The sequence below is a fragment of the Saccharomycodes ludwigii genome, chromosome III (genome assembly GCF_020623625.1).
Source record: "Saccharomycodes ludwigii strain NBRC 1722 chromosome III, whole genome shotgun sequence".
Taxonomy (NCBI): domain Eukaryota; kingdom Fungi; phylum Ascomycota; class Saccharomycetes; order Saccharomycodales; family Saccharomycodaceae; genus Saccharomycodes; species Saccharomycodes ludwigii.
Genome location: NC_060202.1, coordinates 1,169,669 through 1,189,366, shown reverse-complemented (window position 1 = coordinate 1,189,366; position 19,698 = coordinate 1,169,669). Strand labels below are relative to the sequence as shown.

Sequence of the window (19,698 nt, the reverse complement as noted above, 5' to 3'; positions counted from 1 at the left end):
AGAATAGTCCATGGTATCGTTATCCGTTTTGTTTTAGTTGGCCGTGTTCTTTTTTTAGAAATAATTTTAATTTTTTTTTTTTTTTTTTTTTTTTTTTGCTTCTGCGCTTGAATTTGTAATATTAATTTACTTACCCAAAAAATAAACTATTTTTCTATTTTTATAACAAAAATATTTCTAAAACGAATAAACCATTTATTCGTTTGTTTATTGAAAATTCTTTTTTTAATCTATTATAGGACTAACAAGTAGCAAAAGCATTATATAAAAGTATACTTACTACTATCACTTTTGATTTAAATACAGGAAAAAGCAAAAGAAGAAAACAAAAGAAAACAAAAGAAAACAAAAGAAAAATAATAATAAATAAAAAGAAAAGAAACTTATCGCAAATCTCCTCCCACCATTGTAGACAGAAATGAAGAATGATTTTACAAACTTTCCAATGAATAATACCTTAAAAAGTCAAGAAGATCTTGATGCAGATGATCAAATTCCTATGACACCTATACAACCAAATATGCCAATTAATAATAAATTACTAATGCTAAGTCCTCAGAATTTAAAGAAAAATACAAAAAATTTATCATTGAGTATAAATGATGTTTCAACTAGTAATCGTATTTCAACAAAAGACACATCTACAATAACGAATACATCAAGCATACAAAGCAATAATTATAAAGGTGTTGCGCCATTCTCACCTAAATTATTTAAAACGAATAGTGACGCTCAAATTTTCACATTACAAAATGTACAATCAACTCAATTGATCAATGAGAACAATGGTACCACAATTACTCCCAATAATTTTAAGCCTATTTTGAAAAGGGGGCATTCATTATTTGCCAGACCACCTTCATCTCCAATTAATATCAACGGTAACATTTCACCCACATTTCTTTCCATTAATACAACATTTGATAAGAAAAATCAAAATAGCACAAATAATATTAGTGGTAGTTCCAAAAATACGGAAAAAATTCCTAGTATAAGGGGACATACAAGAACAAGATCAAAGACTACTTCAGAAACCATTAACGCCACTATTAACAACAAACCTTCCTCAGGGAATACATATTCATCCATTTCTAATAAAAATTTATCTCAAACTAATTTTATAAACAAAGCACAAACTGCTTTTAAAGAAAAAAATCAATATCATCTTGAAGGCGTACAGACTTACAACGAAGAAGATGAGGATGAGGATGATTTGCAAGGCGCATACCCTAATGGACCAGTTTTGGTCGTACCACCAAATATTTACTTATACTCTGAACCTTCTATCGAAGAAAGTACTAAATTCGACGTAATAATAAATGTAGCAAAAGAGTTGACTGACAGTGCAGGTAGGCAACGTAGTTTCAAAACATTCAGTACTGACAACTATTATCATTATTTATGGACCCATGATACTAAAATTATCGAAGATTTACCCAGCTTGACTGAATTAATGTATGAGAAGGCTGTTTTAAATAATTCAAAGATATTAGTGCACTGTCAATGTGGCGTTTCCAGATCAGCAAGTTTGATTGTAGCTTATATTATGAGGTATCAAACCAAAAAACTAAAGGAAGCTTATAACTTATTAAAGTTAGAAGTCACAAACATAAGTCCTAACATGGGATTGATTTTCCAGTTAATGGAATGGCAGGATATACTAATTGAAAATGATTATTTCAATAGCAATCAAACGAACACAATTTTAAAAAAAAATGCTGATCACAATAATGAAGAGGAATATATTATGGACGATGATGCTGGAGACAACTTTTATGTCATTGAAGTGGAAGATAAAAATGATGATAAAGGCAAAAGAATACATTCAGAACTAGATTATGATGATCATAGCAGTAATAGTAGTACCACTAGCGGAGATACTTTGGCTATGGATGTTACAAAGAATTCTTGTTATTATAATCATAAAATTGAAACATCAACAAATAAATATTATGATAGTAATAATATTTATAATATCAAAAATAAAGATAATAACGATTACTCAATATTGGGCAGTGGCACTCCAACATCACCGAGGAATCTTTCTGCAATAGAGCCCTAGTAATATTGCTTTTTTCATCAATGATAACTTTTAATTTTTTTTTTTCATCTTATTTTTTTTCCCTTTTTTTTTCCTTTGGGGGGCATTAATATGACTGATTATTTTTATTTGAGGTTAAAAAATAGGTTTTGATCTTAAATATATGAATAAGTGTATATAATTTATGATGCTTAGTGCCATGTATTCTCTAATATTGAAAGATATGAACATATATACATACATATATATATTGTAATAATTTTATAATAATAATAATAGTAATAATAATAATAATAATAATAGTAGTAGTAGTAGTAGTAGTAGTAGTAGTAGTAGTAGTAGTAGTAGTAGTAATGACTCAAAATAACCAATATTATTCATTAAAAATCATTAAAATACTTTTTTTTTTTTTTTTGGAAATTATTTTAATGATTTAGATAAATTCCAAACAAAGTCTAAATACATGTTTATGTATATGAACAAGGTTTATCTTTTAACCTATAAGTGTATTATTTTTAAATAATACTTTTTTGTCTTTATGATTGATTATTTTTTAATTTACAATATTGAATATTATAAAACTTATGATAGTTTGTATGAAATGTTATATTTTAAAAAGTAATGTAAATAAAAAGACTAAGAAAACATTCCACATCTTTAATGCTTTTTGCTACGTGAAGTCCGAAACATCATATATTCCATTTAAAACATTAGTATGTTTCGGATAATATTTTTATTTTATTTTATTTTATTAATTTTTTTTTTTTTTTTTTTTTTGACTTAGAATTTGTGAGAAAATTTTTTTTAAACAGTAGGAGCATTTTCATCTTTTGCATTTCATATATATCTTTGTGCTTTTACTTCTGTTTTACTTTAACTTATTTAATCTTGTTTTACCTTATTACTAAGACTGGTTCAAAACTCTGCCATGCTATTTCTTAATAAGAACTTTCAATCCGACTTTAAACATCTTTCCTCTTTCTTAAAAAAAAGTGGAAAATAATATCTTTTTTAGTAAAGGATAGATATAAAACTAAAAATCAAACATATAAGGAGAGAGAAAAAAAAAAAGGAAGCTCATTAAGCAAGATTAGAGCTTTACTAAAAATGAGCTATAATTCTGGTAGTAATCACGATAACAATCGTAATAAAAATACTAATATGAATAATAATAATAGTAATAATAATAATAATAATAATAATAATAATAATAATAATACCAACGGCCATATGAGACATAAACCCCATTATTATAGCAGCTACAATAATTCATCTGGTAATGGTGGAAACAACAACAATAACTATCATTATCATTATTCAAATACTAATAATACTACTGTAGGTAGTAACAATAGCAACAATGCTTCACCTGGTAGCACTGTCGCTAATGTAGGTATAAATAATGTGCGTGGCGGGGGCAGTTATTACACTAACCTTAATAGCAATAACATGGGAGGCGGCAGGTATAAGTATTATAACAAAAGTTATGGGAGTAGATATAATAAGGGAGGATTTGGAGGAAATAGTTCTGGCAGCACTTATAACAGTAGATATGACAGATATGTAGTTCATGATGCGATAAGTAATAATTATGGTGTTAATCGTACTAATTCCAGCAATCCTAACAAGAACAATAACACTAATAGTAGCAATATCATTAATGTCAGCAAAAGTAAAAGCAATAGTCCTGCTAGTAACTCTTTATCTCCAATGTCAAATATTATTAGTACTAGTGGTCATAGCCATAATAGTATAAATTCTAATATTAAAAGAGTACCGCCCACAAATGTTGTCTCGTCATCAGTTGTGACAAGTGCTAAAAAAACTGTGGATAACACCAGTAAGGTTTATTCAAATAGTGACGACAAAATAATGAGGATAAACAAGACTGAAGTTATACACTCTCCTATTACACCTGTCAGTAATAACAATAACAATAACAATAACAATAATAATAACAATAACAATAATAATAACAATAACAATAACAATAATAGTAGTAATAATAATAATAATAATAATAATGCTAATAATGATGGCAATAACAGCAACAATGACACTGAAAAGACTATTAAAATTTCCAAACAAGTTAACAATACGTTACAAAGACAGGAAAGCTTAATTATTGCCAATAATATTACTAAAAGTAATAATATTAACCCGAATAATTTTAAAGATAAAGCTTTCAGTACAAACAATTTAAATAAAATAATGCAATCAACAACTGAATCTTCCAATTTCATATCAAAATCAACAAATTCTAGCAGCAACAATAACATTTCGATGAAAAATAGTACTAATCCTGCAAATATTGGTGATATTAAAGATAACAATACGAACGATATTATAGCTAAAAGTGGCAAAAAAGAGTCACCTAACATCTCTAGCAGTAGAAATAATGGAAATTTAAAGAAAAGATCATTATTTAGCTATTTGACCGCCATCAAAACCAAGAAATCGGATTCTCCAACAAGAGAAGTTGCTGACAAAAGCCTAAAAATCGGACCTAACATAAGGGGGGACGATAATTTATTAGGAACATTTAGTAAAGAGCATTTGAATGACATAATTTTTGCAGGGTTGATTGATTTAAGACCAGGTTATAAAAAAATTGAGGTTGAATTGGTTAATCAATATATTGAGGCAGATAATGAGTTGAATGATAAGAATATACAAAAATATAATAATAGATTACATCTTCACATTCCACAACACGCAAATGTGGCCGGAAAAATTGTACATGATAATATTGTTACTGATAATAAAACTGGAAATATGAACGAATCGTTGTCAAATGTTAATTCTGATGATGAATTATCTGAAGTTGAAAGTGATACAGTTACTCAACCCTCTACACCGATTAAGCCAAGAAAGGCAAGATTAATTAGGGCTGATCAGTTGATGAATAAGAGTGCGATTGGTGATAAAGATCATAATATTGATAACAAAGATTATAGTAAAAATTACATCGAAAAAAAAAAGTTATCAGCATCCTTTTTTTATGACGACGATGGATCTGAATCCGAATTGTCTGAATTGGATGATAGTATGCCCGATATTCCTAGTAGTATACTAAGTAAATCTTCACCAATAAGAAAAATGTCGCAACATTCTAGAATATTATCTAAAGTTGAAGAGGGGAACGAACAGGAGATTAAAGATGAAAAATCTAATCATAATACTAATATTACAATGAGGACTTCAGTGGATAAAGGTGTTCGTGACAATATAAAACATAATACTACCACTCATAATAAAATTTCTCACATTGCCATACCTAAATTGAAGAACAAGAAGAGTAAGCATAAGGATTCCAGTGGTAGAACTAAATTACAAGTTGCTTGTGATAAAGGCAAACATGATTTAGTTAAGAAATTATTGTCAGAGGGTGAATATGATGTAAACGATCAAGACTATGCAGGTGTGTCCGCTTTGCATGAAGCCGCATTGAACGGACATTTAGATATTGTTAAATTACTAATTGCTCATGGTGCAGATGTAAATTTACAAACCGGTCCTCACGATAGAGACACACCATTATTAGATGCGTGTGCTAATGGCCATGTTGAGGTGGTTAAATATTTATTAAATCATGGTGCCAACCCATTGATTAAGAATTCAAATGGCAAAGATTCTTTAATTACATTGGAAGAACAAGATTTGAGTGACGAGGAGGAGATTGAAATTGCTAATGAATTAAAAGTTTTAGTTAAAGAAGCAATGGATAAGTATAAGCATGGTCATCATGGAAATGATGTGAAAAATGGTGAAATTGTATTCCATGGGAAATCTCTAAATAAAAATATTAAAAAGAGGGACACTATTATTAAGAGCAAAAATAATAAACAACAAAATGGCAAGGGTGGTAATGTATTTCGAACAACTGCTCTTAATAGTGAGGATTTAGGGATGGGAACACAGGAACATTCCGTCGTAAAAACAAAAACTGAAAATAATTTTGTTGTTGATAATGAGTATCATGAAAAAGAAATGATCTACAATCCTGTTAAACAACGAAGAGAAGGAAGTAAATTAGATTGTAGTCGTAATAATACTACATCTAATGGAAATGATAAAATTAAAGAAGAAGAAGAAGAAGAAGAAGAAGAAGATGATGAAGATGAAGATGAAGATGATAATGATAATGATAATGATGATGATGATGATGATAAAAGTGAATGGGAACAGTTGAATAATAAATATAAAACATATAGTTATAAAAAACAAGAATTCTTCATAACTGATTTAAATAGTAAAAAGGGCAAAGAAAAAATATACAGAGCATCCAAAGAAGGAGATTTGCAATATATTGGGAAATATTTACAAAATGGTGGTAGAATTGACATGAGATCATTTATAGAATGCATTAAAAATGGACATACAGAATTGGCTAGTATATATATTGCCTTTGGCGCCAATGCTAAAGCAAAAGTTCCCAATGAAATGGGAAAAAGTATATTGATGTTGGCTGTAGGTCGGGGCCATTTGGATACAGTCAAGTTATTGATCGACGCTGGTGGTGCCGATGTAAATGCCAAAGATGCCAGTGATGAAGGACATGATGCATTATACTATGCTAAGCATGGTATTACAGTGGATGAAAAAGAGATTGAATATTTGAAAGAGAAGATGGAAAAAAGTGTTAGAATTAATAGCCTTAACAGAAAAAAGAAAGTTACGACTGAAGACAAAGAAACAAATGTTGATGGTCATTATAGAAAAACAGAGAAGTTGAAAGTTAATGGTGATAAAGGCGACGATATTGATAATACAGACTTGTTACCATCAAATAATGAACTAAAGAGTTCTAATATTGGCACCAACGGCTCTAGCACCATTGTTACTAAGAAAAACCTTAAAACGCCGAATGATGAACAGCAAATCAAACGCAAACGTGAAGAAAACACTACTAAACATGTTGTGATTAAAAAAGTTAAGCTAACCACCAATTCAAACAACAACGGGATCGTGGATGATCCTAGTAATTATCAGGAATCGAATAGCAACAACAACAAAGCCAGTGAATATCAATTGAAAAGATTGGAGGAAAGACGTAAAAGAGAGCAAGAATTTTTGATACAATTAGAAAAGAAGGAAAAATTAAGACTACAGGAGGAGGAAAGATTACGCGAGTTGGAAGCAACAAAATTGGCTAAAAGCAAAGAAGAAGCATTACAGAAACAGAAAGCACTGGAAGTTCAAAAGGAAATCATTAAAAGGAAATATATTAGAAATTGTTATCCAATTGGTTTAAAAATGGTACAATTTAATAATGATGTAAATATTGAAGATTTTTTACCTTTGTATTATATTAAAACCAAGGAAAACGACAAGCTAGTGTTAGATGTTCAAATATATTGTATGTTTCCCAACAAAGCACAGGAAATCGTCGATGCGGTCAAGGATCAAAGAATCGAAGTAACTGCCATAGATGGTGACGGAGAAGATATTTTGAGGAAAGTTTGGAATCTCTATAAATTTATTTTTTTGACAGGCGGAAACAACAATATTAATCAAGATTTGGTTTCGAATCTATCTTTTACTGAAAGAGTTAAATTTGAAACCCAAGAATATAAGAAAATGAAAAACAACTTACAGATGTATTGGATTAATTTAGAAGATGTTCTAAGAGTTGTTACCGATTTTAAATACATCTTTGACAGTTGCAAGAACATGACTGAAATCAGTCTTGATTCTACTAAATTAAACGATTCTGCTAATGCTATCTCAAAAGTTCGACTAAACCACAACGACAATAGTAACGATATAGAAAGCGGGTTGCCACCTAAATTGCGTCGTAGACAGTATATAATTGATAATCTGCAAACACAAAAGAAATACTGGTGAATTAGTTAAGATAATATAAATATATACAAGCTTAATTTTTTCTTTTTTTTTTTTTTCGTTTTATAATAGGAAAGAAATGCGGGGTAGTTGTATAATAGTAGACGTTAAAGTCAAGTGTAGAAGATGCTAGATACTCAAATAGTTATTTAAGGTTATTTTTATATTTGTTACGAAACGATCACCCGATAAAATGAACCTTTTTTTTTTTTAATTGGTGCGAGCGAAACGGTTTATTTTTAATATATAGTTATTTTAAAAGTTCAAGAGATATGATTGGCTGAACGTAGAATTACACACAGAGACTGTAAGATGTAAGTGGTGAGGTAGGTACGGGTTTACATTTATTTGTTGTAAATTTTCAATTCAAAAAAAAAGCTGATTTGCGATTGGTAAATAAATAAATAAAAATTATTTCATTTTACTGTTTTCCTTTTAGCTTTTTCCTTTTTTCTTTTTTATTCCATTTGTATTTCTGTTACTGTTACTTAAGAATATTCCACCTTGGCTTTCTTTTTATTACTTGACTTTTTCTTTTTTTTTTTTTACAATCTACCGCTCAGAATAACTTTTTGATATTTGCTCATTCACATATATATATATATATATATATTAAAAAAGAAAAAATAGTATTAACAATACATTAAAGCATTATCCTCCATATAATCCGCAGTGTAATAACACACCACATATAATAATAAAAAGAGATAAAAAAAAATGTTTAGAAATACTATTGCAAGAGCTTCTCGTGTCAGAAATACTTCTACTTCTGCCTTATCTAAAGCTTCCATTGTTGATTTACCTTCCAGGTGGGAATCCATGCCAAGTGTGGAACAGCAAAATATCGTTGCCAAATTGCAGGAAAGACAAAAATTACCTTGGAATAAATTAACACCAACTGAAAAGCAAGCTGCCTGGTATATTTCTTACGGATCTTGGGGTCCAAGAAGACCAGTTTATGCTAAAGGTGATGCTGGTTATATTGCCAAAGGTGTTGTGGTAGGGTTATTAGTTTCTTTAGCTATTTTTGCTGGTTTAAGACAATTAGCTGCTCCACAATCAAAAACTTTGAACAAGGAATGGCAATTGAAATCTGATGAATATTTGAAATCTAAGAACGCTAATCCATGGGGTGGTTATTCTCAAGTTCAATCTAAATAAGAAGATTTCTGAATAGTTTGAATTGGAAAGAATAGAATTAAAAATTTTTTGATTTTTGTATCAAGAAGAGAGGAAATGAAGAAAATACCATAGGAAGTATATGCTGTGATTTTCTTTTTTATTATTATTATTATTAATTTTTTTTTTTTTTTTTTTTTTTTTCCCAATTTGTTTAAGGAAAAAGGTTTTTTTTTTTCCACAATTATTTTAATTATTTATTCATTCATTTTATATTAATATTATATTTTATATCATTGAGATATTAATTTTTTTTTCTCACTCCCCTTCCCTCCCCTCATTTATATTCATTATTAAATATAGCTAATAGGTTTATTCAAGGTGAATGTGAACCACTTTTTCAACTACACACAGTAATTTCGTGTGATATATATACATATGTGTACATGGTGTTAAGGCAAGTGCAGCATTTATATTTGATACAACAAGTTATTACAATCAAATGGTTTTGAGCTTTTATTACTTCTTTTAACTTGCTTTTTTTTTTTTTTTACAATTTCTTTGTAACTGCAACAATGTTCACATTTAGAAATCTACTATAACGTGTTTATATTGTTTTTAAAATAAAAAAAGTTAAAAAAAAAAAATTTTTAAAGTTAAAAAAATGAAAAAAAAAAAAAAAAAAAAAAAAAGAAACGTAACAAAAAATACTAAATAAATCGTTTAGTTCGGCAAAACTTGATATCTATTTTGCTTTATTGATTAATTAAATAATTAAATTTTTATTTTATTTTAGTTTTTTTTTTTATTATTTTTTTTAACAAAATCCAAATAGGAAAATCAGCAAGAACAATTAGATAATTTTTTTTGCACTAACCTCCTATTAAAAAGTAAATATGTCATTTTCTTTTGAATTCAATGAAGATGATTTGAATAGTAATGAGATCACTAAAAATAAAGATCTCAATAAAAATAAATATCTCGCCAGCAATAATAACAATCAACATTTTACGAACCCATTAGATGTTCCATTAGAACCAGCTACAAAAAAACCAATTTTACACGACTTACAACATGTTTTGCAAAGTTTAATTAATGTAAGAATTACATTTGAAATTATACACACTCCTAAGAACCAAATCGAATTATATAGAAGAGAATTATTCGACATAAAACATCAAATCATGATGGAAATAGATGATACAAATGATAACAAAGAATTAGAAATTTTAATGGGGGAAACCAACGAGGATTTAGTTAAAAATGTTTACGAAGGTGGGTTAAAATCTTGGGAGTGTTCAATCGACTTAGTAGACTATTTAGCAAATAACAGTAGTGAAATTACCGACTATAAGAAATTAATTGAATTGGGGTGTGGTACTGCTTTACCTACTGAATATTTGTTTATTAAACATTTAAATTTACTCAAAAAACAAAAAGATAACAACCACAATAATTCCAATCTTTCTTTTTATTTGTGTGATTACAATTACGAAGTTTTGAGACTAGCTACCGTCCCAAATTTAATTATATCATGGTGTATGTTGTATTTGAGCACTGAGGAACTAAGTAACTTGCAGAAATTTGAGGATGCCACTATTCCTATTGCCAAAGATGAAATTTTTCTATCAAAACAATTATTGTCTTCATTCAATGATTTTATAGTTAATAGACAAGTTTCTTTAAAACTTATTTCTGGATCATGGTGCAGGGCTTTTAACGATTTAATTATCAATGATCTCGAAAATGAATTGTCCAACGATAATACAACCAATGATTGTATGGTTTTAACCAGCGAAACTATTTATCAGCCAGATACTTTACCTTTAATCAGTGAAACACTATTGGACTTGAAACAAAAATTACAAAAACAAAATAACAAGATCGAAATATTACTAGCTGCCAAAGATATATATTTTGGTGTTGGTGGTAGCATATTAGAATTCCAAAAATACATAGAGGATAGAATATCCAACGATGAAAATGGCCTTAGCTCGTGTGTTTCTTCTTTCGAAGTATTCAAATGTAATGAAAATTTTAAAAGGTCAATTGTGGCTATTAAGTGATAAAAGATGACAAGACTATTGTATAATTTAGTTACATAGAAGATATATCTGTTGTTTTGCATCTTTTAATTCGTTCTAATAAAAATTATTTATTACATTAAAAACAAAAAAAAAAGGTCTCGATTAAAGACAATCTTTTATTCTTTTTCGTTAAAAATGATATGAAAAATAAAACTTTTTTCTTTCCAATAAAAAAAAACCGGAAAATCGAATTAAAAATTTCAGGTTTTCTTTTTCTTTTTTTTGCAACTCCCTCAACAATTTTTTATTAAACCATTTGGAAACATTTGCCAAATGTAAACAAGAAGATAAAACAAAATTAAAAAAAAAAAAAAAAAAAAGAAAAAGCAAATGTCTTCCTCTGTTGAAAATGAAATAGATATTAAAAGCTCAAGCGATAAACCCAAAGGGTCTCATATAGATGAAGATTTTGGAGCTTATTTAGAAGAATCGTTTAGTGCCTTTCAATTTTCAAATACTTTTTTGAAAGCAACAAACCCCACAATTATAGATAATATTAATAACACTGAAACTGGAACTATAACCACTACTACCGAACCTACTCTAGATTTATACACACCTTTGAAAAAAATCAAATATGATCTGGATGAAATAGATGAAAGAATTGATAATGCCCTCAAGTCTAATTATGAAAATATATTAACCAACATAGATAAGTTAAATAAAATTGGAACAGAGATAATCCCTAAACTTTTGAATCCAAGTGTTGAGTTTTTAGAGTTATCTTACAATAAATTGAATGAGCAAGTGTTAAAACCATATACTAAGGCCAACAATTTACAAATCTCCTTGTCGAAGTTACACCAAACATCAATGATACTAAGAGACTTTATGATTTTCAGTAACTTGGTATTGCAATGCGATTACAATATCAGCAATAAAGCTAACATGAGCGTTAATCAATTGTACAATTTAGCATCTATTCACTCGCAAATTGATTTTAATTTGCAGGAAAACCCAATCCTAGGCGATTTACTATTGGTGCAGGATGTTTGTAAAAATACAATCCAACCCCAAAGGAAACAGATTATTAATCATCTTAGTGATCAAATGTTAAAGCTATGTTTGAATAATCATATATCAAACAAAAATGAGGAATTGCTGAAAAATTTAATAAATGCATTATTATTGCTTTCGAGGCATCAATTTAATAGTGTTTTAGATAAAATATTATTGTCCAAAATATCTACAACAACTGCAATTTTGAATAAGACGATAACATCAATTAAATCATTCCAGTCGGCTTTTGACCAAGCAATGACGATAAATGATTCTATTATTAACATTGAAAAAGTATTAAAGGACATAAAAATAACAACGGACAATGGTTCCGTTTCTACTAGTACTACTACTGCAACAACAACAGCTTATAAAGAGTTTATGTCAAAGAAAAAAAGCAGCAATAAATCAATATTGTTTATATATTGGTCAATGATCGGTAGGATATTTGGGAAAGAGTTCCAAACTAATTTGAAAAGAGGCGGTCCAGTTGGTAAAAGTTTGATTCAAAACAGGGATATAATCAAGAACATAATAGAAAATAAAATGAACGAATGTCTAATTAAACACAGTACTATCAATGAGCATTCAGATAAAAACCAAATCATTGCTATAATGTTGAATTCGGTAAAAGTGTAAAAAGGAAAAGAAAAATAAAACAAAAAAAGCGTATACACAAAAAATCTCCATCCAAATTATATTTTTAATTTTAATAATAATAATAATAATAATAATAATATTTGTAACTAAAAGTTTACGCTATATGCTTTAAAATTTAATTACAAAAGCAGACTGAGATAGTTACACGCATATAGATACTATCCTGAACTGAATTTTGGGATCTGCTGTTGATTAATACCTGCATCAGCTAATGGATTAATAGTCTTTTTTTTTTTATTTTTCTTACCACCCCTTTTATGAAATTTCTTTTTGATCATTTTTTTAATTTCTTTTATTTTTAACTCTCTTTCAAGTTCATTTTTAGCACCTGTTTTCCTGGCCATTCTTTGATTTTTGCCAGGCCTTCTTTTTTTCAATTTAATTTCTTTCACTAATTCTTTTTCTATCTTACTGTTGAATTCGTTCAAATCAATATCCCTTTTGGCCTTATCACTTATTGAAAATCCCGTGCTATATAGTTCTTTAGAATGCTCTATGATATAATCAGCATCAATGCAACTAGCTTCAAACTGTGATTTTTCTAAAGCACTTCTATGTCCAGCCAAGTAATAACTACTAGGGCGCTTATTAAAATCCTTAATCTGCTCATCAAAAACATCCAATTCATCACGCAAAGAGATTTTAATCAAATTACTCCTGTCCTTTCCCTGTGATACATTATTAGCTTGAGAATGAGTAGATGGGGAGTTAGTTACACCCATTGAAAATAGTGGGAAATCAAATTCTTTCTCATTTATTTCTTCTTCTTGAGCAGTACTGTTTAGATGCTTTTTGTTATCCTCATCTTTGTTGCTGATTTCTATAAATTCGAATTCCATATTTTGTGGTAATACATATAAAGCATCTTCATTTTTTGACCTTTCATTGGTATCTATTAAATCTTTTCTTGATATTCTACAAACAAGTTATGTTTTTTTTTTTTTTTTTTTTTTTTTAAATCTCCAAAACACCACCTTTATATATATATATACATATAGCTGAGTTCATGGTGATATAGGATATAAGGTATGTTAGTAATCAATGAAAAAAAAATAGAAAAGGAAAAAAGAGAAAAAGGTAAATTCATCCCATACATTTTCAAATCAGGCATTATTATTGCTGGGACATACGTATATAGTCAAGTTTCTTCTTAAGTTTAAGTATGCATTTTTATATTAAAAGAAAAAATTTTTTTTCTTTTCCTTTTGAAAGTTTGAAAATATTTAACATTTTTTTTTTTTTTTTTTTTGATTATTTTTTTTTTTTTTTTTTTTTTTTTTTTTTTTTTGATTATTTTTTCTTTTTTGATTCAAATATATATATATATACATATATATAATACCAATCAGAATATTATACATAGACTTTTATTTAAAAACATCATTTTGTAATCTTGTTTTTTAAAGTTTGTAAGTATTCGCGATAACTTAATGTATTCAAAACTTTATCTTCAACCAAATAACTCCCAACCCACAAACGCAATGAACTCAATTCTCTAGCTGATGGATGATCAACAGGCTCGGAAATACCAGCACCCCTAACAATATACAAGTTCTTATAAGTGACCACATCACTTGATTCCCTTATCTTAGAAACAATATTCCTAACACGTGTATTAAATTCAGAATTTTCCAAAGCCGGTAACTCATTTTTACCAATCGGGATTTCAAAAATGTTAGGAGTACCAAAAACATCCATGATCAATTCATTAACTGAATCACCACCAACCCATAAAAACAATTCGTTATTAGTATCCATTAAATACAAACCATACTTTTCAAATAAGGACATTGTGGCGTTAATTGGTTGAGGTAAAAGAATTTCACCGGATTCCTCTTCGGGCAAACCTGCCTCATCAGGCATATCATGCAATGAATAAACTGTTGGATAAATCGATTTAATAAGATTTTCCAGTGGTATACTTTCCAAATTATTTAAAGCTGCTGCTCTATGATCACTTGGGACAACACCCTTTCTAAAGGCCATGTTTTTGGTTAAGGCATGCATCAATAATGGGAGCATTCTTAAATTAGCACACAATCTTAATGGAGCACCACCTGCTGTGTTAGAAACAACATTTTCACCCTTGTATGTAGACAAAATATCTTGAACTTGCTTATCTAAATATTCTCTAGTTTCTTCAAACCCTGTGGAAATAACATTATGAACTGCTTTAACAGCAAAATATTTGGTTAAAGCCAACTGGTCAGCACTGGCGTAAACTTGACCAATATTATCAGTGGTTGGCAAAGCAATGGTAATAACTCTTATACGACGATCAGCAGCGTTGGATGACATTAGGCAAGCAACTTGGAAATAACAATATTCTTTAACAATGGTTTCTTCAATACTAACTTCAAAAACATAAGCTTGATCTCTAGGAACTGTTGGAAATGCACACAAATCGGAAGATCTATTAAAGAAGTGTCCGTAAAATCCGGACATTTTCAAACCGCTAGTACCCCTTGCTCTAACCACAGCTTCCATAGATAAATCCATAGTAATATGTTTAGAGAACTCCTTGGTAAATTTAGTTACGTCTGACAAGTTAGTAGCGCTCCAACCAGGATAAAAATGGGTTTGTCCAGCTGTGTATCGAGCTAAATTAGATTGAGTTGCAACATCAATATAAGTGTCAGAAGCCAAAAATAGATCGATAGTGATTTGGGACTTATTACAGTCAATTGTAAAAGATTTGTAAAACCCTGATTGTGGAGTTAATAGGGTAGAGGCTTCCTTTTTAGTATTGGCTAAACCTGTTTCGCTTCTTGGTTTCAAAGCTCCTTCATCATCTGTGTTAGGTAAAGTTGAAGAACAAACGATTATTTTACCACCAATATGTTTAATCATATTTCTGGCGGCTCTTAAGGCAGGAGCGAGGGCAAATTTAGGTGAAATATTAAATTGAAAGATTTCTGGGATTGCGTTCAATAATTTTTCCAAGTTGGATCTGCATTGCAATAATGGGACTAACAAGGATTCAGGTAGCGGTAAAAAGGGTTCAGTCAAATCACCAACGTCTAACATCTTAATATTATCTTTTTCATTCTTCTCTTGGTTATCATCGCCATCAGCATCAGCATCAGCATCATCATCACCATCATCATCATCAGTAGGAACGCTAAAATAATGTAAAGCATTGTCCACACATAAAATGGCAATTCTGGTTCTATCATCCCTGTTTGGTAAAGAATCTAAAGATTCCAAAATGGTTCTTGCAGAAGTGGCCAATAACCCGTTTTTGATAGCATTATGAGAACAGTCCAAAATAAAACAATAGACGCTGGGTGGTGGAGCTCTAACAGAATATTGGGGTGGAGCTAAATGATCAACAACAGAGTAAAACATTTCCGGTCTTTGTGGCAATATTTGCGTGGCAAAATTAGTATTATCAACAAGTGGGAAATCGTTAGCCAAATTACAAAAATTACATCTCCATCTCCTGCCATCTTGGATTAAAGTGACAAATGGGTTTAAGTAACAACGACAACGACGACACCTAACCAATACGGTATCAGTATTGATAGGAATTTCTTCATCATCGTCATCCAATTCAGTAAAAGGTCTGATAACTAAGGCAAAGGGTAATTTAGATTTCTTTAATAAAGCATTAGTTTTAGGAATAGCATTTAGTGTGCATCTTAAATAATCAGTGCATTTATTTACAGTGTCACTTGGATACAAGACTTTATTATTTGGAACAACCAAAGGTGGTGGAGGTAATTCCAAATCAGTGATTGGTGGTGGCAATTCAGTTAATAAATCAACTGGGTATAGTTGATTCATTGGCTTACCAAAGGTAGTACCCGAATGTTGTAAAGCTTCTTGCTGAGGTGGTAAAGGAATCTGTTGTTGCTGAGGAATAACTGGAGAAGCAGCATTAATATTATACTGTGGTGCAAAATTACCATCTTTGTTACCATATAAGTTCATATTAGCGACTTGTTGAGTAGTTTGATCAATTTGGTTGTTCAACTGTTGTTGAATTGGAGTCATGAATTGTTGTTGTGAAACTTGAGGTTGAAATGGAACCTGTTGGCCTGGAACTTGGGGTGGAGGCACACCACCACTGATTGTTGCTGGATTACTATAATCAAATTGAGCCTTTGGATAAACACGTTTTCTGTGACCGGACATGTTTTATGAATCTTTTTAGCGGTTGTTTATTTATCTTTGTTTTTGTTTCTATTTCAGTGAGTTTTAAATTTTTGTAGTAGTTTTTATCCTTATTATTCTTTATTAAAAAAAAAAAAAAAAAAAAATAAATATATCAGAGAAAATACACCAAGGGCAAAAAAAATTTTTTTTTTTTTTTTTTTTGATATTTTTTTGATATTTTTTTGAAGGTGAAAAACAAAAAGTAAGCCGAAGCGAATTTTTGCTTTGTTTTTTTTTCCAAGTTTGGAAAAAAGAAAAAAAAATATTTAATTTGATGTGCTGTTAAAATTGTTTTTGATACTTTTAAAAGGGGATAAATAAATTACGTTCTACGACAATTTCTTATACAACTTGTTATCATTTTTGTACGTGCAAATTAGTGTTATTAATAATTAGATCTTTAAATGATTAACATTTAAATCTGGCTTTTTCTCTTGCATGATAAAAACACACTTAAATCTTCCTTTTTACATTAAAAAGAAGGGGAAAAAGAACAAACAAAAAGAAGTAATATCAACACTTTTAATGTCAATTAGTTTAATCAATTTACAAGACAATCAAGAATTGCACTCACCCTGTATTATAGTACACGGTCAGATCAATAATACCCAAGGTAATTACACAGAAAAAAATATAGAAGGTTTCCAAGAAATCGTAATATCATCACTACAACTACCTCCATTAAAATATCAAATCAATGCTAGACTATTCAAAGCTACCATCCAATTAACCCCAGGTTTAAACAATTTGCGGTTTACTTCCAAGAACTCAAAAACCGGTGAAATTTTATTGAAAAATATTGTCTGTCAATATGTTCCCCTACTACAAGACATTCCAATTCATTTGTGTCTATTAGTAGGCAAAGATTCCAAATACCTCTTTGATTCACCATCAACTAAAATTGATACACAGACCAACAACGGTTTGAATGTAGCAATTAAAAAATTGAGAATGGGTGCAAGGTTGATGCAAGCATACACGAACGAACAAATGTATCGTAACGGGTTTGGTCAAAGAACATTCCAATTTGTTGAGGAATGGAATACAGACTATCTATTCAAACAATATGGTCCGCAAGGTAAATTAAGTAGCACTATTAAAGTCCACATTCTACATAGTGATAAAACCGTTAAAGAATTGAGAGATCCAAATTTAGCCCAACAAAATCCAAAAGGTACTAATACTGGAGGCTTATTCCCCATTGCAATGGATGCATTGCGTAAATATGAAAATGGTAGACTGCTACATGACAACGAAAAACCATTACAGGCCGCAGTTATGTTTTTAGACACCCATTGGGATAAGTCCTCCAAATTACTTTTAACCCACGCTGCTCTAGGTGGTGGTACTGAAGATATCAAATTGGCTATTTTCGGTTCGCATGGGTTATACTCCTGGCCAACTTGTTATGAAGAAATCACTTCCAGTTTCACCGATGAAAACACTGCTGGGATTGGCGACTTGGTGGCTAACGATAATGGCGAATGTGGTAGTTACTGGGAATGTCTTTGCGTTACCTTGGGTGCGTTCATGCATGAAATTGGTCATTCTTTAGGTTGCCCTCACCAAGAAAGTGGTGTTATGTTAAGAGATTATCCAGTTTTAAATAGAAGTTTTTTAAGTAAAGAAGCTTATTCTACAAGGAAAAAGAATAATGGATTAACTCCACCTATCTACCCTAAAGATGAATGTGCTTGGCATAGACTAGATTTATTAAGGTTTTTATATCACCCATCTTTTACTTTACCAAAAGATTATGAAGATCCCTCATTTATGAGACCTGGGAAATTAGCTCAATTTAATTATGCGGCACCAACTTTACTTCCAGTCAATTCACCTGGCTTGTTCACTTTGAAGTCACCAACTGGTATTTATTCCATAGAAATTATTAGTGGTGATAAAGATGATTTAGCACGCGGCTTTATTGAGTACTTACCTGTGTCCGTCGGGGGCCAAGGCCCTCAACAGGAAATTATGATTTCCATAGATGATTTAAGGACCAGATTGCCACCCGATAAGAGAAATGACACAATAAGTCTACGAGTCTTGGCAGTTAATTCACCACAGGCTGAATTCAAAAACTTAAAGAAGTTAAGTGAACAATCCTTTGTAAACTTAGGTTCTCCATCAATAACTGGTTTGAAAAGTGGCTGTTGCGGTAATGGCACGGATGGCAAGGATCCGGGTGTTTTAACCATTGACGTGGAAAGATGCATTGGTGTTAGAGTCTATCATGGTGGTGCTTTAGATGGAATTGGATTTCATTATACTTCTAATAAAGAACCCGATTATGTATTTGGTAACAAAACTAATAATTTCACAACCGTTATCTTTGAGCGTGCTGATAAATTATTGGGGTTCAATGTGAAATGTGGGTGTTGGATTGACGCTTTACAAGTAATCACTGTTAAAAAAGGCGCTGTGACCCCTATGCTAGGTAATTGTAATGGTGGTCACCAAGAGACTTTAATTCCACCAACTGGACATAGACTATTGGGTGTTTATGGTAGAATTGGACAGTGGATTAATGGTATCGGTATAGTCTATTCCGTTTAGCATTGCATTTTACTATTATTATCCACTTCTATTTGGTGGTATAAACTAATTCATTTAACTTTTCTTTATTATCATGCTATATAGTTATATATATATATTATTATTATTATTATTATCATCATCATCATTGCTAAACTAAAAACAGCAATATTATTATCATTATCATTAGGTTTTTCTTCTTCTTCTTTTCCAATATCTATGCGTTAAAAGCCAATTTTATATGAGCTACTGGAT

General features: G+C 30.1%; 8 protein-coding genes across 8 annotated transcripts; 6 read left to right on the top strand and 2 right to left on the bottom strand.

Annotated features, from left to right (window-relative positions):
- Positions 1-418: 418 nt before the first annotated feature.
- SCDLUD_002787 (dual specificity protein phosphatase family protein) lies at positions 419-2,062 on the top strand (the record flags this gene model as incomplete). Its single annotated transcript, XM_046077462.1, has 1 exon — positions 419-2,062. The coding sequence occupies one exon, from the start codon at positions 419-421 to the stop codon at positions 2,060-2,062; it is 1,644 nt and encodes a 547-aa protein (XP_045935229.1).
- A 1,086-nt stretch (positions 2,063-3,148) lies between these two features.
- HOS4 (Hos4p) lies at positions 3,149-7,888 on the top strand (the record flags this gene model as incomplete). Its single annotated transcript, XM_046077461.1, has 1 exon — positions 3,149-7,888. The coding sequence occupies one exon, from the start codon at positions 3,149-3,151 to the stop codon at positions 7,886-7,888; it is 4,740 nt and encodes a 1,579-aa protein (XP_045935228.1).
- Positions 7,889-8,602: 714 nt separating this feature from the next.
- SCDLUD_002785 (cytochrome c oxidase subunit Vb) lies at positions 8,603-9,046 on the top strand (the record flags this gene model as incomplete). Its single annotated transcript, XM_046077460.1, has 1 exon — positions 8,603-9,046. One exon carries the CDS (start codon positions 8,603-8,605, stop codon positions 9,044-9,046), a length of 444 nt encoding a protein of 147 aa, XP_045935227.1.
- Positions 9,047-9,900: 854 nt separating this feature from the next.
- On the top strand, positions 9,901-11,070 carry HPM1 (protein-histidine N-methyltransferase; the record flags this gene model as incomplete). Its single annotated transcript, XM_046077459.1, has 1 exon — positions 9,901-11,070. The coding sequence occupies one exon, from the start codon at positions 9,901-9,903 to the stop codon at positions 11,068-11,070; it is 1,170 nt and encodes a 389-aa protein (XP_045935226.1).
- Positions 11,071-11,421: 351 nt separating this feature from the next.
- COG5 (Golgi transport complex subunit COG5) lies at positions 11,422-12,729 on the top strand (the record flags this gene model as incomplete). The annotated part of the gene is made up of 1 exon (XM_046077458.1): positions 11,422-12,729. One exon carries the CDS (start codon positions 11,422-11,424, stop codon positions 12,727-12,729), a length of 1,308 nt encoding a protein of 435 aa, XP_045935225.1.
- A 179-nt stretch (positions 12,730-12,908) lies between these two features.
- SCDLUD_002782 (uncharacterized protein) lies at positions 12,909-13,589 on the bottom strand (the record flags this gene model as incomplete). The annotated part of the gene is made up of 1 exon (XM_046077457.1): positions 12,909-13,589. One exon carries the CDS (start codon positions 13,587-13,589, stop codon positions 12,909-12,911), a length of 681 nt encoding a protein of 226 aa, XP_045935224.1.
- Positions 13,590-14,130: 541 nt separating this feature from the next.
- On the bottom strand, positions 14,131-16,887 carry SEC24 (COPII subunit SEC24; the record flags this gene model as incomplete). The annotated part of the gene is made up of 1 exon (XM_046077456.1): positions 14,131-16,887. The coding sequence occupies one exon, from the start codon at positions 16,885-16,887 to the stop codon at positions 14,131-14,133; it is 2,757 nt and encodes a 918-aa protein (XP_045935223.1).
- A 546-nt stretch (positions 16,888-17,433) lies between these two features.
- SCDLUD_002780 (putative metalloendopeptidase) lies at positions 17,434-19,464 on the top strand (the record flags this gene model as incomplete). Its single annotated transcript, XM_046077455.1, has 1 exon — positions 17,434-19,464. One exon carries the CDS (start codon positions 17,434-17,436, stop codon positions 19,462-19,464), a length of 2,031 nt encoding a protein of 676 aa, XP_045935222.1.
- Between the last annotated feature and the right edge of the window lie 234 nt (positions 19,465-19,698).